This window comes from Lagenorhynchus albirostris, chromosome 3 (assembly GCF_949774975.1).
Source record: "Lagenorhynchus albirostris chromosome 3, mLagAlb1.1, whole genome shotgun sequence".
In the NCBI taxonomy this organism is placed as follows: domain Eukaryota; kingdom Metazoa; phylum Chordata; class Mammalia; order Artiodactyla; family Delphinidae; genus Lagenorhynchus; species Lagenorhynchus albirostris.
Genome location: NC_083097.1, coordinates 43009882 through 43036101, shown reverse-complemented (window position 1 = coordinate 43036101; position 26220 = coordinate 43009882). Strand labels below are relative to the sequence as shown.

General features: G+C 35.2%; 1 protein-coding gene across 1 annotated transcript in view; it reads left to right on the top strand.

Moving 5' to 3' along the window:
• The window catches only part of IL6ST (interleukin 6 cytokine family signal transducer), a 49257-nt gene extending 24943 nt beyond the window's left edge, over nt 1-24314 (top strand). The window contains exons 5-16 of the mRNA XM_060142964.1: nt 208-374; nt 926-1080; nt 2887-3046; nt 5321-5403; nt 6613-6823; nt 7410-7592; nt 9385-9486; nt 9672-9818; nt 10090-10230; nt 14653-14749; nt 18409-18490; nt 19340-24314. Of these exons, the coding sequence (XP_059998947.1) occupies nt 208-374; nt 926-1080; nt 2887-3046; nt 5321-5403; nt 6613-6823; nt 7410-7592; nt 9385-9486; nt 9672-9818; nt 10090-10230; nt 14653-14749; nt 18409-18490; nt 19340-20080 (2269 nt within the window). The 3' untranslated portion in view covers nt 20081-24314. The remainder of the gene's footprint in view (nt 1-207; nt 375-925; nt 1081-2886; nt 3047-5320; nt 5404-6612; nt 6824-7409; nt 7593-9384; nt 9487-9671; nt 9819-10089; nt 10231-14652; nt 14750-18408; nt 18491-19339) is intronic.
• Nucleotides 24315-26220: the final 1906 nt, after the last annotated feature.

The following is a 26220-nucleotide window of genomic DNA, read 5'->3' as shown; positions in this document are numbered from 1 at the left end:
GAACTTTTAACAAATTTTGATTTTAGTGTTCAACAGTTTATTCTAAACTTATTGGAATTAACTTTTTTATTCTAAGCTATAATAATTAACTTTTTTATTCTAAGCTATAATAATCTGGGTCTCATCAAACTCTTTTCAAGTAACCTTTTTCACTCTAATTTTTTCAAATCTATTTTTAATGACTGATTCTACCATTTTTGTATTTAGGGCAACAGAGAAGTTTGATGATTGTAAAGCAAAACGTGACACCCGCACCTCATGTACTGTTGATTATTCTCCTGTGTATTTTGTCAACATTGAAGTCTGGGTAGAAGCAGAGAATGCTCTTGGGAAGGTTACCTCAGATCATATCAATTTTGATCCTGTAGATAAAGGTAGTTATAAACCTAAATTTGAGAATTTATTAGAATATACAGTGGTTTATAAATTAGTTTTAAGTTTAATTAATGTAGAAACAAGCATTTATTTTATTATCTTAGTGACTTTTACAAATTCACTTTATCAACAGCATTAAAAATAATTTGGAAAAAGAAAAATATCCATAATCCAACCACACTCACAGCTGTTTTCACTTTGACTGTTATCTTCTGGTATTTGTCCAAATATCAAACATTTTATAGCATTGTAATCATAATATACATGTTCTATTTTTATTCTTTTTTAAAATTTCATATATCATAAATACTTAACTGTCTTTTAATATCTGAACCTGAAAAGATTAACACATGTAATAAACTGACAAGGAAAAAAACTAGAGTTTCTTTAGGAGCCTTTCCTTTCCATTAATATAGTATGGCATAGCATTGCTTTTAGAGAAATTATTTCATTTGGTGAGAATAGAAGAATACTGTGAAATAAAATCTAAAGAGTATATTTGCCTTTGTATAAGAAGTTATAATCTATTGGATCTATTTTAATTTTTTAGTGAAGCCCAATCCACCACATAATTTATCAGTCAGCAACTCAGAGGAACTGTCTAGTATTTTAAAATTGACATGGATCAACTCAAGTATTAAGAGTTTTATAAGACTGAAATATAACATTCAATATAGGACCAGAGATGCCTCAACTTGGAACCAGGTAAATTGAAAGTTACTGTTTATTCAAATAGTCTTTCTTGCAACCCACTAACCTAAAAATCCCAATCATTTTCTGAATGTCTTAAGTTTCTGGTTATGTGAAGTATTTTGCTTGACACTTCTTCTAGATCTGTATCTCAAGCAAGAACCAACAGGAAGACATCCAGATAGAAAATACAATTTTGCTCAGTACAGTAGCTTTTAAGTGAAATATGGAAGTGATGCAGGATGATAGGGAATAGCGTTTTTGACAAGAGGTGAAAGGACCACAAATAACAGGAAGTAGATTAGGTAGAGGAGTAAAAATGAAGAGATTATGCAGATAAGGTAGAGCAGGAGTTAGCAAATGACATCTGCAGGCCAAATTCAGCCTGTCATCTGTTTTTGTAAATAAAGTTTTCTTGGAACACAGCCACACACGTTTGTTTACATATTGTCTCTGACAGTTTTTGTGCTACATAGAAAGAGTTGAGTAGTTGCAACAGAGACCATCTGGCCCACAGCCTAAAATGTTTACAGTCTAGCCCTTTATAGAAAGTTTGCCAGCCCATGAGGAAGGGATTGTAAGACTGAAAAGGAAAAGGACAGTGTACCCAAAGATGATGCTATCAGCAAAAGAAGTACTTGGAACTTTTCAAAAGGCTATCATCATAGCATTGAGCTCCCCATACTATTCTTTGTTGTAACTCCATTTATCACTAACAAAATGCTTTTGCTTTGTTTCTCTGGTTGCAATAATGAGCTTAGAAGGGAATTGAGCCCATGACCTTCCTACTGCTGTCCTCCATTCCACTTATCTAAAGGGCTCAGAGTACAATCAGAAAAAGCAACAAACCAAAATGGATTAATGCTTCATGTTGTACATGAGGATTGTACAGAGAGGATACATACCAGAAGTTCTTCAAAATATTTTTTAATATCATAGAATCTTAATTCATTGGTACAAAAAAGACTCGACACCTATTTGGTATTCAGTTTTGAAATCTCAGAGCAGAGTGGTAGAAAGAACCTGTTACTTATCTGTCTTTATTTCCTGAAAACCAAGTTTATCTACAAAGATAGCTTTTGTTTTTCTTAATTGGGCTGGATATCTTCCTTTTGCCTATCTAGATCTACACTGTACCCTTCTCCACCCTACTCTTTGTCTTGAGATGCTGACCTGTATGGACTTTATCTGTTGGTTCTCTCTAGTTTCCTAGTGAGTTCCTAGCTAATGGGAGGAGGGGTCCTGGCAAGAGAGAGGAGAGAGAGAAGTGAGATCAGCATATTTATTTTCCCTGCTTCCTCCCTGGAGCTTTCCTGTCTCAACCTGAGGTCACTGCTCCTCTCAAGTTAACCCTTTGTGACCCTGTTCTTCCAGGTTCTGGTACCACCCCTCATCCCTTTGGGTCTAAAGGTGGTAGCACCTAGAAGCCCCAGAGTACTGCCTATACTATCTAAGGTTTCCCTACACTCTGCCCATACTTCCTATAGTAAACCCTCCTTGAATTAAATTCTAATTGGAATTTCCATCTTTTTCCTGCTGAGACCCTGAGTGTTATAAGAGCATAGAAGAAAGAGAGAAAGAAAAGAAAGGATGAAAGGATTAGTAATAGATGTTTCTGTATTTCCCAAACCTATTAACTTTACTGATTTTGACTGCTTATTCACTTGCATTTATTTCTCTCCAGAGCTTGAGTCAAATTAGTCTTCTTTCATTAGTTATTAGTCTTATTTCATTAATTAGCTTTTAAAATCTTAGGCAGTTTAGAAGACCTATAATAAATACCTTTGGGGTTTTTTTTTGGTCAATTTGCTTTGTTTTCAGATTCCTCCTGAAGATACAGCATCTACCCGATCTTCATTCACTGTCCAGGACCTTAAACCTTTTACAGAGTATGTGTTTAGGATTCGTTGTATGAAGGAAGATGGTAAAGGGTTTTGGAGTGACTGGAGTGAAGAAGCGAGTGGGATCACATATGAAGATAGTAAGTAAATAAGTATATGAAGAAAAAGCATTGGAACTCTGACTATAAATTATGTCTGGTTTTAATAATACAGATCTCATTGCTTCTTATTTTGTGATCATTTTATTCAAACTGATATTTTACACTTCTTAAAGGATATCAAGTATAAAATCTAATATGCATTATTGATAGTACAAATCTTTTTGATACCTAATTAAAGAAAATTATGGAATAGTGTCTTAGATAGCACGAGAAAACCATTAACGGTTTGTAAATCCAGAACATTTTATTAAAGTAGTCCAGAAATATCTCTAGCTAGAGAATCATATCCTGAATCATTAAAATCACCATCTAGCAGAATGTGTTTTAGACCCTCACTATCAACAAGATATTTGTACTATTGTTTTTATTTATTTTTTCTTTTTTATCAGTACTTAATAAGCCTCTGGAAAAGCATCCTGGCATTTTGGTTGGTTGATTTATTTTCATTTTCCCTTTTTTTCTCATGATAATACAGTGTATATTACTATAGAATCCAAAAGGCATAAAAAGATACACAATGTAAAATCAAATTCCTTCCCCAAAGCAGCTAATGTTAATAATTTCTTCTGTAGCCATCAAGAAATAATCCTATGGCATAGTATTTTTTTTTTGTTTTTTGGGGGTTTTTTTGGAACATTTTCCTATCATGGTCACCCTCTTTAGGTGTCAGTGGCAGCAGCCATGGCTTTAAAACCTTCCCTACCACCTGTATCCCTTCACTTCCATGGAGCTCTTCCAAAGGTTTCATGAGAGTTACATGAATTGAGAATGTCAAAGGCAGAAAAGTAAAGTACCCCTTCTCCACCAAGAATTTTCTCTCATTTTGATAAATGCCAGGAAAGAAAGTAATCCTACTATTGCTTGTTTGGGAATCCTCGATCAGATCCCTTTGTCTTGGTCAGGAATTCTTTTCTTTTTTTTTAAATAAATTAATTAATTAATTAATTTTGGGCTGTGTTGGGTCTTCGTTTCTGTGCGAGGGCTTTCTCTAGTTGTGGCAAGCGGGGGCCACTCTTCATCGCAGTGCGCGGACCTCTCAGTGTCGCGGCCTCTTTTGTTGCGGAACACAGGCTCTGGACTCGCAGGCTCAGTAATTGTGGCTCACGGGCCCAGCTGCCCCACCGCATGTGGGATCTTCCCAGACCAGGGATCAAACCCGTGTCCCCTGCATTAGCAGGCAGATTCTCAACCACTGCACCACCAGGGAAGCCGCAGTCAGGAATTCTTAAGCTGATATTCTTGGGGCCTTTAAAAGTACTTGGGTCAGTTTGGGGGAGTTCTTGAACTACTTCAAAATGTTGACAAAATATTGTGGTTAGTACTTGTGTGAATTTTCTGGAGCGATGGTACATAACCTTGTCAAATCAAAGAGATATTTGGTGTCCAAAAAGTTATGAACCATTGGATTATGCTTTTCTTCAAATTAGTGAAAGAAGCTCCTAGGTCCTCTTTATGTTAGGAACCATTTCCAGCCCATAAAATTTCCTTTATAACTTCATGTTCTTTATTCTTTTGGGGCTCTGCACTGTACTCATGTATATATCTATTTGAACTCCCTGTACCAGCAGCTTTTTCCCCAGCCTTCATGGTCTGCCTTTCCTCTTTCCTCTGTTTTGTCACCTGTAGTTATCTCTTCATGATCAGCACATCACGGCTTAGATTTTATTCAGATCCTTTTTTATTCTGTTGAATACCATATTTTGCAATTATATTTATAAAAATTTTGAATTTTTAAAACCTAATTATCAGCACTTGATGTTTTGTAAAGTGCTTTTTCACATGGTTGGTGATTATTACAACAATCCTGTGAATTCATTTTTATAATATCCCATTACATTGACTCATCCCAACATAAGGTAGTAAACTTATACTACATTTAACTCCATTTATTTTAATTTGTCTTCTGTTCTTAAATGTATGCATTTAGGGGTTTTAAGCATGTATTTAAATATGATTTTTCAGTTTGATTTTTAGCAATAAGAAATAGTGATACATCTTTGGTTATTGCTTAGGATTTATTTGTACCTTTAAAATTTTAAGATTACAAAAGAGTTTCAATGTACTCTAAATCATCAAGCTATCACCCTGACTAAAGGAAGACCCAGGCATATCATGCTGGGATGGGAAAAGGCTGGTATAAAGAAAGAGTTAGAGACACCATATGATTGGAGGGCAAGAATATTAAAAACAAAGAGAATAATTTCTAGGACTTTATTTTACTGTTATAATAAAAAGTTTATGTCATTTCTTTAGGACCATCCAAGGCACCAAGCTTCTGGTATAAGATAGAGCCATCTCATACTCATGGCTGTAGATCTGTACAACTCATATGGAAGGTAAAAAAAAATTGCCTATTTATATTCTTCTATTTCATATAATATATTTTATATGGTGTTATGAGTGGAGCTTAATTTTTGATATCTATTTGATAACTATAATAAATAGAAACACAAAGCTTTATATATACTATTAAAAAGTCAGGTTCCTAAACTACAGGTGATACCTCATATATATTTCAGTGTAGTTCCGTGAAAGTTATGTGAGAAGAGGGGCCTTGTTGTTGTTTTTTAATAAATTTATTTATTTATTTTTGGTTGCGTTGGGTCTTCGTTGCTGTGCACAGGCTTTTCTCTAGTTGTGGTGAGCGGGGGCTGCTCTTTGTTGTGGTGCGTGGGCTTTTCATTGCGGTGGCTTCTCTTGTTGCAGGACACAGGCTCCAGGTGCGCGGGCTTCAGTAGTTGTGGCACGCGGGCTCAGTAGTTGTAGCTCATGGGCTTAGTTGCTCCGCAACATGTGGGATCTTTCCTGGATAAGGGCTCGATCCCGTGTCCCCTGCATTGGCAGGCGGATTCTTAACCACTGCATCACCAGGGAAGTCCTAGCGGCCTTGATTTTACCAAACTTTTCTCAGTGCCTCATAGACAATAATTAATCAATGTTTTGGGTAATCAAAGTGTATGCTGGTAATAGGAAATAAAGTTGTTGTGCACTCCATAAATGTTCATGAGTGGATCATACTAAAGTAAGGTAGAAAGAAAAATACTCAAGACATAAAATAATTTAGGCCAACATAGCCACAGTGCAGAATTGTGTAGAGAACAAAAGGCTAAGAGAATGGTGCTTTCCCTCGTAGTTGACGTCATGCTTTTTTTTTTTTTTTTTTTTTGCGTTATGCGGGCCTCTCACTGTTGTGGCCTCTCCCGTTGCGGAGCACAGGCTCCGCAGCCATGGCTCAGGGGCCCAGCCGCTCTGCGGCACGTGGGATCCTCCCGGACCGGGGCACGAACCCGCGTCCCCTGCATCGGCAGGCGGACTCCCAACCACTGCGCCACCAGGGAACCCCCGTCATGCTTTTTGAAGTCAGTCTTCATTCAGTGTATAGTAGTTTTACTTCAGTAGTGAGTTCAAAGTAAGGTTGCCAGTCCCTTCCAATTAAATATTTAGAGATTTGACATAATAGCAGAATTTGTGAACATGAAGAAAAACTGATTAACTTTATTCAAGATTTATGAAACACATTTTTAAAATAAATTATTTTATTACAGACATTGCCTCCTTTTGAAGCCAATGGAAAAATCTTGGATTATGAAGTGACTCTCACAAGATGGAAATCACGTTTACAAAAGTACACAGTGAACGACACAAAACTGACAGTAAACCTCACAAATGATCGCTACATAGCAACTCTGACAGCAAGAAATCTGGTTGGCAAATCAGATGCATCTGTTTTAACTATCCCTGCCTGGGGTTTTCAAGGTTTGTGTCCCTTAGATGGAGCCTGACTTATGAATGGGAAAGGGTAGTTAGGTATGGACAGGGCTCCTGTAAAAAAATTGTAAGTATTCTAAGACTGTCTCTTCAGTATCAACAGTGATCATATTTTTAGAAGTCAGTCAGCAGCCAAACCTGGTCGATCATTTTGTGGCTCACTTAAACTTTGCAGTAAGCTACTTAATTCATTTAAGCATTTTCTGATTATCTTTTTTAAAATATATTTTTAATGTTTTAGGAACTTTATATGTATATGACTTAAATATATTGTTATTCTATAGCTTTATCTGTAGCTTTCAAAGAAAAAAACATTACAACTTACGTACACAAAACACTTGAACACTTGAAGAACTTTGGGAAAGGAAGAATTTAAGTTCCAAAATAAATCGACTATTTACTTTACATGTAAATTATAATAAAGTGCTTTTATTCATGTAAATACATGTTAATATTATATGCTACAAAAACGTGATAGCAAGATCACATGGTTATGGAAAAGAATGTAAAATATTGGAATATCAAATTTTTAAATGTTCATTTATCATATCAGTATTCAAACTTTGTTTTAAAGCTACTCACCCCATAACGGATCTTAAAGCATTTCCCAAAGACAATGTGCTTTGGGTAGAATGGACTGCTCCAGATGAATCTGTAAACAGATATATACTTGAGTGGTGTGTGTTATCAGATAAATCGCCCTGTATCCCAGACTGGCAACAAGAAGATGGTACTGTACATCGCACCTATTTAAGAGGTATACCTGGCTACAAACATTTAAGTTGCTGTCCTTTTTCTAGCTCTTCAGACAGATTTTTCTTTTACATATTCTTTTCTGCTTTGTGGTCCATTGAAAAGATACCCAGTTTATCATAGTTGCTAGTTACGTCTTGTGTACTAGATTTATGACTTTCAGCAAGTCACACTTAACCTCTCTAAACTGCAGCGTCTGTTTATGGACTAAGTGGGGTTAATACTATCTTCTTGTAATCTTCCACTGTTGTTTTGATCATCAAAGGAATGTTCACAAAACTAAAGTAAGATAAATACAAGATAATTCAACCTCTGTTGCTAATAGTATCTCTGTACCTTATTAAATTCCCTCATCCTTTAATGAGAAAATATTTTCCCTGAGCATCTAGATGGCTTATTAACTTCTTATAGCTGTTGAAGAAGCGAAGCAGAACTAGAACTTAGATTTCCTTGTCTTTTAAACTGCAAGTACTAATGAAGGACAGAAAGTAATGTATTATAGAGCTCCAAAATGGGTTGCTCTCATTGTAAGATTCTACTTATCAAGTGATACAACAACTTTAAAGAGAAAACAAAGCATTCAGTTTGTATGTGTGTAAAGAAGGAAAACCATTAGAATACAGCTTCAAATAATATGATTAATCAGAGAAAACATGTTAACAAAGATATACCATATATCTTTATATATAGCCATAAACTTAATGAGCTTTATTCGTAACATAGGCTGTTTGGCCCTCATTAACCTATTATTTAATATATAGTTTTACTAATCGTGGTTGTCTAGTTTATCAACCTTATCCAAATAAAAGCAAGGTGGAGCTAGAGAGGAGATAGATTGATAATAACTGGACAATAGGAACTTGTACTATAGCATAGCATAGGCTCTGGAGACCTTCAGGTTTTGCAGGTATCCCCACATAGCTCAGTAGGCCTGATAAAACATCACTGTATTACAGCAGAATATAAAAATATTGTCTTCTTGATAGTATTGAATCATCAAGAAAATTACTCTCTTTAAGAAATCAAAAAAGCGTATGTCACTTCATGCATAATAGTTAAGAAAATGTAATTCTTATTGAAAGTATAAACTTCAGTATAACAAAAAGAAACTTTTTGCTGTTGCGTGCTGAAGGGATAGATAGATTGCTTTGTTAATCTGGAGAGATTATAAATAAAGGAAACATTTAAGATAATTTTTTCTTTTAAAATTATGTTACTTTCTGGGAGAAGTAACACTAATTCTTTTTTTCCCAGTCACCTGACAAACCACAGCCATTAGCGCTTTCCCTAGCTCTGATTAGTGACATCTTGCACTTAGGCAGTTCTCAGAGAAGTAGGTAAAATGTACAAAAATTGCCAAACTCTAAGGAAGACCCAGGATAATTTGAGATCAGTGTTTTATAAATCCTGAATATAAATGCAATCATTACTTTTATTGACAGTATAAATATTTTTTATTCACTGTATTGGCAATAAAAGTAAGCTTTTATTTTCAAACAGTTTTATTCTGTTAAGCTTGAATCCAGTAAACAAAAGGCAATGCTTACTTTAAAAGTTGCAGTTTTAAAAAAAGGAAAGTTCAGTGGTAATAATTTCATAATGTATGCAAACGTCAAATCATTATTTAGTATACCTGAAATATGTTGCACATCAACTATATTTCAATTTTTAAAAATGAATAAAAATAAAAGAAAGTTCAGTGGTCATGAAATTATAATGTAAAAGTAAGTAATGGAATTAATTAGGTTTTTTTCACTATAGGGAAAAAAATGCTTAATCCACTATTCTTACTTTAGGAAACCTAGCAGAGAGCAAATGTTATTTGATAACAGTCACTCCAGTGTATGCTGATGGACCAGGACTCCCCGAGTCTATAAAGGCATACCTTAAACAAGCTCGTAAGTCCAGACCTATTTTCTTTGAAAAATGTTGTTTTTTAACTAACAAAGACATTTTATCCCTTTTAAATAAGGATATGTCTTACTATGTTCAAATAATTTCATGATAATGAAATTTTACGAAGTCTTAATGATTTACTAAATTCTAATGATTTTCATTTGGTAAATACCCTATTCTGTTTCAGCACCTTCCAAAGGACCTACTGTCCGGACAAAAAAAGTGGGGAAAAATGAAGCTGTCTTAGAGTGGGACCAACTTCCTGTTGATGTTCAGAATGGATTTATCAGAAATTATACTATATTTTATAGAACCATCATTGGAAATGAAACTGGTAATAAAACTATATCAGCTATTAAGAATCAGGTGTTTTTTCTTAAGCTTTTAAATACTAATTTGTCTCACCTTCTTGTGTTATACATCTTAGTATAGCATATTATCCTCAGAAAAGAGATACCTGAGAATATGCTTTATGGTTGCTTTCATGGTCCTATTAAAGAAACATTGTTTTCTAGTAAAATATGTTTTAAGACACTCACAATGTCAAATATAGGCCAAACCAAGCAAGAGTAGTTGAATAAAGCACACTTATTGATTTCTTCCAGCTGTGAATGTGGATTCTTCACACACAGAGTATACGCTGTCCTCTTTGACTAGTGACACTTTGTATATGGTACGAATGGCAGCATATACAGACGAAGGTGGAAAGGATGGTCCAGAATTCACTTTTACTACACCAAAGTTTGGTAAGAAATAATGATGTTTGATCTTTCTTCTTTTCTCTTTTTTCTTTTTAAAATTTAATCAGACTAAAAATGGGCTTAGTTTATATGCTAAAATTTTGTTTAAAGTGCATCTTTGGATTCATATAAATGAAGTGTTCATAAATTATGATTTTTATATTGTTGTTTATCTGGTTTTGGTTATTTCTTTACAGAAAATTTTTTCCTTTTTTGTTGTTTCTTTAATTGTCTCTGACTGATTTCACTTGTACTCTGTAAATCCCAAAAGAATCGTGTATCTTTCTAAATGAGTTTACTTTTTCACTGGCAAAGCTTGGATGTGGTCTCTTTCTTCACTTGTTCTTCCTCTTACGGGCAGGTTGCTGTAAAGACTAGTCCACCCTTGAAGTCTCATTTCCATACCTCCAGCTCAGTCTTTAACCTGCTCAAACCAGGCTTCCAACCCACCACTCCACTGAAACCTCTCTAGTGTCACTCACAGAAGACCCCTTACTTGTCCTATCCAATGCATGCTTTTTAGTCATCTTTTTTTTCCTACGCTTCCCAGCATTTGACCCTGTTGGCCTGTTCATCCTTGAAACTGTCTCTTCCCTTCGTTTGTTTTTCTAACAGCACTCTCCTGAGTCTCCTCCCTGTCTGGTACTTTCTTCTTGGTCTCTTTTAAATGCTCTGTATTCTCCAGAGCTCTGTTCTTGGCACTGTTTTCTGATTTGCCTATTCAAATTCCCTGCCTATGACTTCAGCCATCCTCTCTTCCCTTCTCAAATACATTTTTCCTTCTTTGTTCCATGCCACAACTCTTTGCCAAAGCCAGAAATTTAGGTGCAATTGTAGTAAGTTTCTTCATATCTTTTTCACTTACATAAACCAAGTATCAGGTCCAGTAGATCATGCCTTCTAATTACTGCTTGTGCATGTGCTTTCATAATCTCTTTCTTTGACCCTAAACTTCTCGTCATTTTCCCCAACTTTTTGTCTTTTCCCAGTATGTGGCCCTATGCCTTTTCTTGTTTTGGCTATTCCTGTAGCCTCCCTAAAGCAGACTTAAACTGCATTCTTTCCTGTATCTACTACATTTTGAATCATTATAGAAATTACCTTATTTTATTGTAATTGTATTTGTAACACCCACACCCAAGCACCAAGACAGTGAGTGATAAATAATAAGCTGTTTATCATATAAATAAATAAATCATTCAACCATATTCCTCATTGGTTGAATGATTGCTGAGAGAGCAAATAAGTAGATAAGTGACTACATAAGATGGATATTAAAAGATCCTGAGCTTTGCTGTGATGGCCAATAATAAATATAGGCTATGGGATAAGATTTGTGGTGACATGTTTTGTAGAATATATATGTAACAAATACAGGTTTCCCCCACCATTCCAAAAGTAGAGCATTCCTATGAAACCTTTCATAAGCCAAAGTGGTATAGAGCAAAGAGTATTCCCCACTTTTGGAAAGTTCACATTATGCCACTTCACTTTCACAAAAGACCTATGTTAGTACGCTAACAAGCTTTTTTCATAAAGTTATTTCTGTTAGCAAAAACAGACATTAATGTAATTTATGAAAAAAGCTTGTAGTATACTGATGTAGGTCTTTCCTGAAAGTGAAGTGGCATAATGTGAACTTTCCAAAAGTGGGGGGATACCTGTAATATTTGAAATAAAACTTTGTGCCATGATCTTTAAAAAATAGTAATAATAAACTTTAAAAATATTATCCTGATTATAAAAATAGTGTTCATTATAAGGAATTTAGACTATACAGTAAAATACAAAGAGGAAGAAAAATCACTCCTGATCCCTCATCCAGAATAATCTCAACATATTTATATATCCTTCTAGTCTTTTCTGTGCATACATTTTTTTCCAAAAACGAAATCATACTTATTACTTCATCATCTGCTTTTTCCTCTGGCCTATCTATTGTTGTATGGATTCATTATGGCTACTTCACATGGCATGGAATTTGCTCCCAAGGACCATATAGCTTAGTTGAAGAAATATGGTACAAGTAAACAAAACAAACAGAGAGACATTTGAGCCATGTAGATAGTAAATAGAGCAGGAATTTAAAGATATCTGAAGTGGGGAGTTTTACCTTCGAAGATTTTGTGGGGAAGACAATACTTGAGCCTTGAAGTTAAGATGTGGACAGATAGGAAGAAGAAGGCATCTTAGTTCAGCATGAGCAAAGGCCCAAGGCATGAAAACATAGTAAGCAGAAGTTCAGCACCTGAATTTGATTTGGCATATGTATGAGAACCTTAGCATTCAGGAATTAATATTTTCCAACCTATAGTTTATTCCTGAGACTTTATCTGATTTCTTGGTTCCTATCATGCTTTGTAGGAGGTAAAGTTACTTACAAAGGGATGCGTGTGGTGGAAAGATAAGACTAAACGAATACTGTATTACTGTAGTACTACTTTCATACTACTTTTTCCTGTAAAAGACTAGTTACAGGGGGCTGGAGGAGTTAACCAGAAACAACCATAGGTAAATCATTAAAAAAATCTCTAATATAAATTGTCCCAATTAGTGATTCATTTGATTAATAAGTCCTCTTTTATTTTTTTATACATCTTTATTGCCGTATAATTGCTTCACAATACTGTGTTAGTTTCTGTTGCACAACAAAACGAATCAGCCACATGCATATACTTGTCCCCATATCCCCTCCCTCTTGAGCCTCCCTCCCCTCCTCCCTATCCCACCCCTCTAGGTCATTGCAGAGCACTGAGCTGATCTCCCTGTGCTATGCGGCTGCTTCCCACCAGCCAACTATTTTACGTTCAGTAGTGTATATATGTCGATGCTACTCTCACTTCACCCCAGCTTCGCCCTCCCACCCCATGTCCTCAAATCCACTTTCTATGTCTACCTCTTTATTCCTGCTGTGCAACTAGGTTTATCAGTACCATTTTTTTTTTAAGATTCCACATATATGCATTGGCATACAGTATTTGTTTTTCTCTTTCTGACTTATTTCACTCTGTATGACAGCCTCTAGGTCCATCCACCTCACTACAAATAACCCAGTTTCATTTCTTTTTATGGCTGAGTAATATTCCATTGTATATATGTGTCACATCTTCTTTATCCATTCATCTGTCAGTGGACATTTAGGTTGGTTCCATGTCCTGGCTATTGTAAATAGTGCTGCAGTGAACATTGTGGTACATGTCTCTTTTTCAATTACAGTTTTCTCAGGGTATATGTCCAGTAGTGGGATTGCTGGGTCATATGGTAGTTCTATTTTTAGTTTTTTAAGGAACCCCCCATACTGTTTTCCATATTGGTTGTATCAATTTACATTCCCACCAACAGTTCAGGAGGGTTCCCTTTTCACCACACCCTGTCCAGCATTTACTGTTTCTAGATTTTTGATAATGGCCATTCTGACCGGCGTGAGGTGACCCCTCATTGTAGTTTTGATTGCAGATAGGGATTCATGTGGTATTTAGGAATCTCAGGCTTGCTGCGTTTTAGATATTATTCCTACTTCTGCCACTCCTTGTGCCTGTTAAGATTCTCCTAAAATTCTTAGCCCTATGTTAGATTTATCATCTTTTTGAAAATAGTAAATAACTATTAAAAATTTTGCCTGAATTTTACATTTTTATTCCTTATAGAAGATTACATTTATAGTGCAATTATTGAGATTGTTTAAAGCTTTTCCAGGGACTTCCCTGGTGGCGCAGTGGTTAAGAATCCACCTGCCAATGCAGGGGACACAGGTTCGATCCCTGGTCCAGGAAGATCCCACATGCCGCGGAGCAGCGAAGCCCGTGCGCCACAAGTACTGAGCCTGCGCTCTAGAGCCCGTGTGCCACAACTACTGAAGCCCGCATGCCTAGAGCCCGTGCTCTGCAACAGGAGAAGGCACCACAATGAGAAGCCTGCGCACCGCAACAAAGAGCAGCCCCCGCTCACAGCAACTAGAGAAAGCCAGCACGCAACAACAAAGACCCATCGCAGCCAAAAATTAATTAATTTTAAAAAAGAAAAAACTTTTCCAATTCTACCCATTAGTTCTAGAACTCAGAGATAAGCTTTTGCTAAGATTCTGCTGAGTGCAGACCGTAAATATAATAAATAGGTTTGAAAGCTCTTACCAGGTAGATAGATTATCTATCCAATAAACTGAACTAATCAATTTATTCCCCCAGCCAACATATATTTTATGCATACTATGTGGTCAGGTTACTGTGTAAGGTGTAAGTAGCTAGGATATGATTTACCAAGGGGGAAGGGAGGGGGGAGAGAAACACCTTTAAGTTTGAAAAGGTTGTAAAAAAATATTAGGATGGCATTTCATCTTTTCAACAGTAATCTGGTTGGGATGTTGCATTATTTCTCTTTAGCATATGTGTCAACAGTTATTTTCTTTCTTTCCCCTTTCTTTTTCTTTAGCTCAAGGAGAAATTGAAGCTATTGTTGTACCTGTTTGCTTAGCATTCCTATTGACAACCCTTTTGGGAGTATTATTCTGCTTTAATAAGCGAGACCTGTAAGTACCCATATTCATAATTTTGCCTTTTCCCCCACTTTTATTGATCTATAATTTACATGCAATGAAATTCATCCATCTTAAGTGTACAGTTTAATGAATTTTTGTAACTGTATATAGATGTATAACTACCACCACACTCAAGATAGAGAACATTTCCATCACTCTAAAAAGTTTCTTCATTCTGCTTTGTACTGTGTCCTCTCCCTCAGCCCCTTGGCCGCAGCAATCACTGATCTACTTTCTCTGGTTGCAGTTTTACCTTTTCTGGGATTTCACATATATGGAATCAAACAACATGTAATTTTTTGTGTTTGATGTCTTTCACTTGACATATTTTTGAGATTCATCCATGTTGCATAAATTAATATTTTTCTTTTTATTGCTGAATAGTATTCTATAGTATAGAGATATCAAAATTTGTTTACCTGTACACCTATTATGAAAGTTTAGGTTGTTTCTTTTATTTTTGGCTACGATGAATAGCTAAAATATATATGTGTTGTTATGAACATTCACATACAGATCTTTGTGTGACGATATATTATCATTTATCTTGAGTAAATACTTAGTAGTGAGATTGCTGGGTCAGTAAGTGCATATTTAACTTTATAAGAAGCTGTCAAACTGTTTTCCAAAGTGTTTGTACCATCTTGTATTCCCAAGAGCAATGTGAGCGTTCCATTTGTTCCATATCATCCTCAATTCTTGGTACTGACAAGGTTTTTAATTTTAGCTATTCTTTCTCATGGGTTTGTAGTGCTATCTCATTGTGGTTGTAACTTCTGTTTCCATGATAACTAGTAATAGATCTTTTCATGTGCTACCTATACATCTTCTTTTGTGGTGTGTCTTTTGAAATCTTTTGCCCATTTTTAAATTGGGTGATTTGTCTTGTAAATATTGAGGTTTAAGAGTTCTTTATATATCTGGTTACAAACTTTTTGTCAAATATATGTTTTGCAAATTCTGAACTGTGGCTTGCCTTTTTATTCTCTTAACTGTGACTTTAGAAAAGCAAAAGTTTAATTTTGATCAAGTCCATTTTATCAGGGTTTTTTTTTAATGGTTCTTGCTTTCTATGTCCTGTTTAAGAAATCTTTACAAATATGTTCTCCTATATTTTCCTCTAGAAGTTTAATCATTTTAACTCTGTGCTGTGATCTATTTAGAATAAATTTTTGTGCATGTTGTGAAGTCAGGGTCAAAGTTTTTTTCCATAGATATCTAGTCATTCCCAGCATCATTTATTGAAAAGTCTATCTTTTCCTATTGAATTATCTTGCCAAAATCAATTACATATAAGTCTGGATCTATTTGTGGACTCTCAATCCTGTTCCATTGTTCTATATGTCTATTCATCCTGATAACACGTGGTCTTGATTTATTATAGCTCTATAGTAAGTTTTGAGACCAGGTGGTAGAATTCCTCCAATATTTTTTTTCAAAATTATTTTTGCTAGGTTCTTTGCCTTTTCATATAAATTTTAATATCAGCTTATAAATTTCCTTTAAAAATCTGTTAGAATTTTTATTGGAATTTTATTGAATCTGTCCATCAGTTTAGGGTAAAAGGCAATCTGAACATGAGTTCACATGTTCATGAGTCAAATAAATCTTTCAGTACGTGAATGTGGTATATCTCTATACTTATCTTGGTTCCTTTTGCAATGTTTTGTAGTTTTCAGGCCTTGCACATCTTATGTTAAATTTATTCCTTCCTAAGTGTTTTTTTTTCTGTGTGCTATTATAAATAGAATTTCAAATTTTTTACTTTCTAATTGTTCATTGCTAGTATATTGAAAAGTGCAATTGATCTTGTAAATATATTGGTCTTGTATACTGAGATCTTCATAAATTAATTTAGTCACTTTTTGGATTTTCAACATGCACAGTCATGCTGCCTGCAAGTAAAGATTCCAGTCTTTATACTTTTAGTTCTTTTCATCATTGTACTGGCTAAGACCTTCAGTACTATGTTGAATAGAAGTAAGAGCCAACATCTTTCCATTATTCCCAATCTTAGGCGAAAAAACGTTCAGTCTACACCATTGCATGTTATATTAGCTGTAAGTTGAGGAAGTTCTTATATTTATGTTTTGCTAAGAGTTTTTATCATGAATGGATATTGAATTTTGTCAAATGCTTTTTCTGCATCTGTTGAGATGAGCTTATGATTTTTCTCCTTTCATAAATACGAATTTTATTCATTGATTTTCAGGTGTTATACCTTGCATCCCTTGGATTTTGCTAGATTCGGTGTGTTAATTTTTGCATTTTTATGTTCATGAGTGATACTGGTTTGTCCTTTTTGTGGTGTCATTGTGTAGTTTTGGACTCAGGGTAATACTAATTATCTCATAAAATGAATGGCCTCAGGACATATTACCTCTATTTTCTGGGAGAGTGTGTAGGGTTGGTATTATTTCCTCTTTAAATGTTTGATAGAATTCACAAATGAAGCCATCTGGGCCTGCTGTTTTCTTTGTGGGGAGGTTTTTAATTAAAAATTGAATTTCTCACAAGTATAGGGCTATTGAAGTTTTCTTTTTCAATCTGTTTTGGTAATTGGTGTCTTACAAGGGATTCATCCATTTTTTTTTTGGTTGGTCAGTTCATTTAGGTTGTTAACGTTATTGCTTTTTATATTATGTCCAGATTTCATAGTTGTTCCTGCAGGACAGTCTGTTAGGATCTTATTACTCATCTTTATTTGAACTTATTCTCAAGATGACTCATTTCCTGTGTACCTGTGTACACTATGGACCTCTAATGTTGGGCTAGGGACTGTATTAAGGTAAACATATTTAAATAGATTTTTTTATGATGGAGGATATCCTGAATTCATTGTTAGCCTTTTCTTCCTTGTGAAAAATCAAATTTATCTTGTACCAATGTGAAAATTGAACATTTTTGGGGTTTTGTTTTGGGGAGAGAAGGTATACCACAATTTTTTGTGACCCTGGCTAAAGTTTTTAAGTGTTATTGTTGTTGTTTGTTTGTTTTAATTTATTTATTTTATTTATTTTTGGCTGCGTTGGGTCTTCGTTGCTGCGTACAGGCTTTCTCTAGTTGCGAGCAGGGGCTACTCTTCGTTGCAATGCATGGACTTCTCATTGTGGTGGCTTCTCTTGTTGTGGAGCATGGGCTCTAGGCACACAGACTTCAGTCGTTGTGGCACGCGGGCTCAGTAGTTGTGGCTCGTGGGCTCTAGAGCACAGGCTCTGTGGTTGTGGCACACCGACTTAGTTGCTCCACAGCATGTGGGATCTTCTCAGACCAGGGCTCGAACCCGTGTCCCCTGCATTGGCAGGCAGATTCATAACCGCTGCACCACCAGGGAAGCCCTTTAAGTGGTTTTTATTGCAGGATTTAATTTCAGAGATTTTTAAAAATTGAATACTGATTACCAGCTTTAGTCTTATAAACAAACAGTTTTTCTTTAAGGATAAAGATCCTTATGCATTTTCAACAGTATTTCTTTTTCTATTGGTTACAAGAAAAATAACGTTTTTGTTAGCTTTGGGATACAGTAGGTATTTTTTGTTTATTTAATTGGTTTGATTCTTAAGATTCTTGGATAATAATGTTTAGAAATAGGGACTATTCATTGTTTATTACATGTGGTTCTACATATGCGATATTTCTTTTCTCTCCAGAATTAAAAAACACATCTGGCCTAATGTTCCAGATCCTTCAAAGAGTCATATTGCCCAGTGGTCACCTCACACACCTCCAAGGGTAAGATAAAATATTTCTGACTTACTTGTAATACACAAGCATATTAGGATATATTGTAGAGTTCAAGCAAAAGATAATCAGACTGAATCAAAAAGTAGATGAAAATAGTACATAAATGAGAATTTTAGTCAAAATTTAAAATAATACTTATGTATTCTAGGAGTTTATTATCACCATAGCATATTTGTCCTTATATTCCCAATTCTATTTAGTATACATTAAAAATATTTGATTGAACTTGTAAGTTGAAAACCTATGTTTTAATGCTGCTGTGTGATAACTCTGTTGTAAGGCAAGCATTTTAGGTTATATATTAAAATAAAATTTTAAATCTACCATTTTAACATAATTAAATGGCTTCTGGAAACCTACAGTAAATTCCTTGAACGTCCCTAAAGGGGGAATGATTTGTACTTATTATCTTCTGACAGTCCTTTAATTTTAGATTAGCAGATTGACATGTATATCCTATGAAACTTCAGTCATTTGAGTTTGATTTAATGTTTTCCTCATTTTTCTATCCAATTAATCCTAGGCTGCCCAGACTAGGCATGAAATATGAAATTTTATTTCTAGACCTTTAAGTTTATCAAAATGTAACACCAACAATATTGACTTAGAATTCTGAGGAAATACAGTCTAATTCATACTTTTTAGAATCATTTCACAATATCCGTGATTCACGTGATTTAATTAGTGATATAGATTATCTCTGCACCATTAAAAGCTACTGAGAAGTTTCAGAGATTCATTACTCTGTGGCTTTAACTAATATGTCATATGTAATTATTTCAGAGTTTCTAAATGAACATGCACCATAGGTAATAATTCATTTTCTCTCTTTCTTAGCATTTTAATTCAAAAGATCAGATGTATCCAGATGGCAATTTCACTGATGTAAGTGTTGTGGAAATAGAAGCAAATGACAAAAAGCCTTTCCCAGAAGATCTAAAATCATTGGACCTATTCAAGAAGGAAAAAATTAATACTGAAGGACACAGCAGTGGTATTGGAGGGTCTTCATGCATGTCATCTTCTAGGCCAAGCATTTCTAGCAGTGATGAAAATGTATCTGCACAGAACACTTCGAGTACTGTCCAGTATTCCACTGTGGTACATAGTGGCTACAGACACCAGGTGCCATCGGTCCAAGTCTTCTCAAGATCCGAGTCCACCCAGCCCTTGTTAGATTCTGAAGAACGGCCAGAAGATCTACAGCTGGTAGATAATGTAGATGGCAGTGACAGCATTTTGCCCAGGCAACAGTATTTCAAACAGAACTGCAGTCAACATGAAACCAGTCCAGATATTTCGCATTTTCAAAGGTCAAAGCAAGGTTCATCAGTCAATGAAGGAGAGTTTGTTAGACTTAAACAGCAACAGATTTCAGATCATATTTCACAGCCCTATGGATCTGGGCAGATGATGAAAATGTTTCAGGAAGTTCCTGCAGCAGATGCTTTTGGTCCAGGCATCGAAGGACAAGTAGAGAGATTTGAAACAGTTGGGATGGAGGCTACAATTGATGAAGGAATGCCTAAAAGTTACTTACCACAGACTGTAAGACGAGGTGGCTACATGCCTCAGTGACGGACTAACTCCTGTTACAACTTTGGAAGTACCTGTAAAGTAAAGCTAAAAAAAGTATTTTATCTGTGATTTCAGATCTTCACTCACTGAAGATGATCATTCGCCCTTAAGGACAAGAAGGTACTGTCCTCCCATGTGGGCTGTTTCCATTCCAGAATATCTGGGATTTGACTTAAAGCACTACATAAACTGACTTCATCCTCCAAATAGCTGAATGACTTTGTGCTGTTTCAGGATGTTTGCACTGAAGAAAAACAAAGCTTGTCTGAAATTTATAAAGTGAAACTTTTGGTTTTGCTATCTAGAAAACAGAGGGTATTTAAATTAAAAGCAGTGGTAAACTTAGTGAGCACAGCTATACTGATTTTAACGAGAATAGTCATCAAATATCAAATCTTGGGGAGAATTAGCATACAAATTGGGGGAGCAAGATCTAGACCCTCTACTTCAAGTGACAACATAATTTAAAAAGAGTCCAGATGGTACAACTAATATGAGCCCAGCTTTTGTTGTCTGACAAAAAAAAAAAAAAAATTGGGCTCATTTATAATCATACCAACATATAAAATATTAGTTCTCGTCCATTGGTAATGATGCTGCCAGTTACTGGAGAAAAGGAATTCTGGAGTTTTAACTTGGCAAACTAAAAATATTAATTTTTTAATATTAGACAGTTAAGTAAATGTTCAAACATTTGCTTTCTATCACTATTGACAACCTCCGAAGATCCATTTCACAAACTCAGCAGAGGGTCCAGATAAGAGCTAGGAATGAATGTGATGAACTATCTTAAACATTTAAAAAATCCTTTGCCATTTATAAAGGCTTAAATTGTTAACACTTTTCTGTACATGTATATAAACATTATTGACCCTTCTTGTTAAGACGTCAGAGAATTTGGTTGATGAGGCACTTTATACAGTATGTCTTCACCTTAAAATGTGTTTTGATTTAATATGCTTTGTTTTTTAAGTAGGCCAAGACTGAGTTTTTTCTTTCTTTCTAGTAGGTGTTTGAAGCAGACTAATAAGTTAGAAGACTTGGGCAATACTCACCAAAACAAACAAAGCACCACCCCAAAAATGTACATATTGATCTTAGGAAATCTCGCAGTTAGCAAATATCCTTATTGTAGAGGCACTTAATGAAGAGAGAGTATTTTAATGTCTGCCTGTTCTGAGGTAGGTGGAACGTAGTTCTACATGATGATTTAGGAATATTTTAAACCTTTTCCCACATGTTCTGTTCTTCAGGGGAAAAGTGAGTTGGGCTTCCAGAGTTTAGCACTAAACTCACTTTCGCATTTATGTTATTCCCTACCCACCACGTTTGACGAGGAGGCAGGGGCTAAAAACTAGGAGCTGAGTAAGTAAGAAGAAATTGTCATGTGGTTGACTACTGCTGTCAAGTAAGTTTGTGTTGTTTTTCTGTCATATTTAATTTACAGAAACCAAGCCAACTTAAAATAGTTTGTAGAGGTTACTGAAGAATAAAAGGCTGAGAAAAATTAGTACACATTTACAGTTGAGATGTAATTCGACTCATTACTGTCTCAATATTGTTCGCATTAGACTTGCTGTTATGCTTTATCCCTTGTATTCTTGCCTGATACTTTTCAGAGTTCTTTCTCATATATGGTCTTTGCGAGACAGAGCAGATGCTTTATTCTGATATATCCTGTTCTACTTTAGGCAAAACCAACATGAGATTGGTAGAATGTCAGAATCAGTAGTAGATGAGGAAAATTAGGCACAGACAGGTCAGGTTGGAACAGAGAGACCCCAAACTCACACACACTACACACTACAAGGTAATAAGCATTACCACCGTTTAAGTTGGTTATCAAAGGCTGGTCCAAATCAGGACAGGATTTATCTTGCTAAATGTCAACAAATTTATATCTATTACATTTTTCATTTCCTCAAAATAAGTAGTCATGTTGTTATAACCATGTTTAGCTCTAACCTTCCTCCTAACAAATAGCAGTGTTGTGGAGAACATTTTAGTGTGGAGATTGTACATGGGAGGTGGGCAGTTATAAAATGTGAACTCATGATCTCTGGGAATCAGAACAAATAGTTATTTAAGAAAGGACATCATATAAGCAAATTTGTATGTTGAAACTTGTATAGAACATGGTGCAGTGAGTGAATGCCCCCCAGCCACAAAAGCACTTTAGGCATATTAAATGGATATAGTTCCTGTGCAAAAATTCATTCAGGAAATAAATATATTTATGTAATATACATCTTTGCCCCCAAAAAGAAAAGCAATCATGAAACTTAAGTACAAAATTACTTTCATAAGGCATGTCTTAGAATAATCTGTCTTGATATATGTAAATTATATTTTAGGTAGGCCCAGAAACAAATCCAGTTAATTTATGTGAAAATTAGACTATGTTTAAGATAGTGGATAAACTACTCATTAAATATATAGTATCCAAAAATTTGATGCAGTTGCCCTCTTGTAAGACTAAAAAAATAATAAGCATATGTTACATGTGTTGTTATTGTAATTTGATTGTTACTGGTGTCTTTGGTATCCTACCCTCATCCTTCATAAAGGCATGAGGCTAAATAACTGTTGGAAAACTATCAGACTTCAAACCCACTAAAATCTAAAAGTTTAATTCTTTTTTAACATGGATCATTCAGCACTAGGGAACATACCCAACATGTAACCAGAAGCAAGGGAAAAAGCAGAATCATTCACATGTTTTGTGTTCACATCTGTTCTGTGCCTAGTTGTTTGTTTAATTTCAGCCTTTTTCTTTGATAAGAGATTTTTTTTTTACACACAAAGTCATCCAAGACCCTAGTTTATTGTGAAGTTAAGGGTTAATGAAGTTGAAATATACTTTTAAAACATATATTTATGAAAAGTCAAATTTAAAGTGGAACATCTAAAATAGCACTATAAATAGAAATCAAATTTAAAAGATGTCTTTTTTCTACTCACGTAGTTTAGTTAAAATCATGACATAAATTTAGAAATAGAATAACTATATAGTAGAATTCCCTAAAATATTTCTGTTAACTGGCATGTACTGACCAACTATAAATTAAGTAGGAGAACTCTTCCTAGTCTATTCCGTTATATTCCACACCAACCTCCTCCTCTCTTTGGTGTTAGGAACAAATTTCTATACCATACATTTCTGTTTCAGTAGTTTTTTTGTTGAAATGGGTAAAGTGTCAAAATAATAAGCTACATAAAACTTAAAGTTCAATTGTTTAAAAATATTGGGATAGCTTTCTGTTGGAGGTCGTGTTAGATTCTATTGCCCAGGTAAGATTACTTTAAAAATTTCTTTGCACTTTTGTAAATTAAAAGAATATGAAGCCATAAAATGGCAAGATATTTAGGTTTAAGAAATTTTAAACTAGCAAACTTATAGCCTAATTCTATAAACTGGTCCTTTTCAGGCTATTTATAAACAGAATTTAGATGTATGTCAAAACAAAACTTTCCAAAGCTAAATGTAATATCTTTTGGGTTAATCTATTTTTTTTCATTGTATATACTACTTGTATGTGTATTCCCACGATATTCTAATATACATTGCATTAAAAATAAAAAGGCAGCTCTGGATGAGCTCTTTTGTTACCTATTTCTAAATTTTTTAATAAGGCTTTTTGTAGTCAGTTCCTTAAAACGGGTTAAACTTCATTACACAGTTCTTTAAAGTTGATAGATAATGATGAAAATGAATTTAAGGCCAATGGTGACAGATGTTACAGACCTTTTATCCCTTAAACATAAGCTTTGAGAATGATACTACATGCTTCAGATGCTGTTACATGAATATCAAAATGTGATGTGTCAGAAATAAAGGGATAGTTTAAAGGTGGATATTTGAAAATTCTTTAGTCTTAGTCTCTCTCTCTCTATATATATATTGAATAGTATACTCTAAAAATAAGTGTGCAATTTGCTAGTACTACAGTACAGTGAGTAGCATTAGGTATGTCTCCTATTTATACCCTATGTCCCATTTAATTGTAAGTGCAATCCTTTTAAGTTCACTTGCTCTTCTACCCCGACCTAATCTAACTTCATATAGAAGGCTTGTCTAGAAAGACTATTGTATGTATTTTCACTTTTGCACAGTGAATTGCATGTGCAACTTGTAACCACAGCTATTGTTTTTATGTTGACATAACTCTAAATGTTCTCTTATATATCAGCTCGCATCCTTTAAGTAAATTTAATAAATTCTTAACTCAGTTTTTTTCTGGGTGTGGTCACTACCAGATGTCATTAAACATAATGTTTAAGGTAACAGTATTTATCATTACTGGTGTTGGGCCTTTGTGTAAACCAGGTGCTTTTTGAGGGTTCTGTGGCTTTTTAAATGCTCATTTAGCATAATGGATAGGGTTTAGAAGAAAATCAATACCCTATCTCGGCCTTAATAAATACAGACTTGGAGGTGGCAAATTCATTTACCATTTTTCTGGATTTACTGAGATGATTTCTGGAATCCCAGCATCTTACCTCCCAATGGATATTTTTTAACTGGGTTGCCAGGGGACCAACCAAGTACAGAGGTGCTGTGCCCACACTCTACTAGAGTCTTGTCACAGTGAGGCGCGAAGCGGGTTGACCCATAGCATCCCACTGCTGCCCCCTGAGGTTGCTAAGTAGTAGTGTATGAAAGTAACAGCTCCACCTGGAAGGAAATCCGAACTACTAGATTTGTGTCTTCACACTGTGCTTTTATCTTAAATATGCAGTAAATGAAAAATCCACAAACACACAAGTTAACTTCATCCCTTCACATATATACTAAAGGTTGTAGAAATAGCGTCTTGGCTTTGGGCTATGTGTTTGTTTAAAATCTTTGGCTGTGGCTCTTACAGGCTCAGCCTGACTTCTTTGTGGTACCTCTTGTCTTACGCTAATTTATATTATGGATCCAATCCATCCTACTGCAAAAAGATTACAGAGTTCCCTCGGCATTCAGTTTCCCTAGCCCAGAGACACAGAAACAATTTTAACTTCTGGTTTAAACTTTTTTCTTCTTAAATTAATATAAAACATTCCTTCCATGCTTTCAAAATATAAACAAGAGGACAACAAACTGTGCTCTTACATAGATGTTTAAGTCTAGTTAAACATGCTCTGGTTACTTAATAGAGTACAGAAGAGAAGGAGAAAAAGAGACCTGAGGTGGAAAGAGAAGGAAGTGTGGAGAAGCAGAGGGAAGCAGGTAGTGAGTGACCCCAGGTCAACAGCCCATGCCCCCATTGCTGCTCCTTTAGGTTGGCTGCTGGCCAACCTAGAAAGACCTTCGAAAGGCTACTTGGTTCCTCAACAGCTTAAAACAGTTCTGTCTACTCTGAGGGAGAAAAACCTACCTTTAAATTCAAAGTTCAAAATTTTTTAGATTATAGTTATTTTTTCCCAATTGCTAAAGGTTTCAAACATGGGAAGGCATAGCTTAGTTTTAGAAATCTCTGGACATTCAAAACCCAATTCTTTTACATTTATCCCTTGTGACTCTGGTTTTGTCGTTTTACATGTCAGAAAAGTATAACTAGAATTGTCTTTTCTCATTCTTGAACATTTTTTTAAAAACATTAAATGGTTTTTATTTATACATTTATGCATTTGTTGAAATTAGAATCCTTCCAGGATAATGTGGTGAGATACATAGTGGGAATCCTCACACACAAAAATAAAAGGGGAAAAAGAAGACAACTCAGATCAAGCATTTCTCGCTCCGGCTACCTCATCAGCTAGGGCTGTGGATGGTCCTTTTGATAGAGTGGCCAGATTAACCAAGTGGTCAAAAGTGATTTATTCCCCAGAGCACTGCTTCAAACACTGAATGAGATCCCACCCCTTGACTCAGTCCAGGCTTCCTTTGCTAGAAGAATCTTTTTTTTTTTTTAGCATCTTTATTGGAGTATAATTGCTTTACATTGTTGTGTTAGTTTCTGCTTCATAACAAAGTGAAATCAGCTATACGTATACAGATATCCCCATATCCCCTCCCCCTTGCGTCTCCCTCCCACCCTCCCTATCCCACCCCTCTAGGTGGTCACAAAGCACCGAGCTGATCTCCCTGTGCTATGCGGCTGCTTCCCACTAGCTAGCTATTTTACATTTGGTAGTGTATATATGTCAGTGCC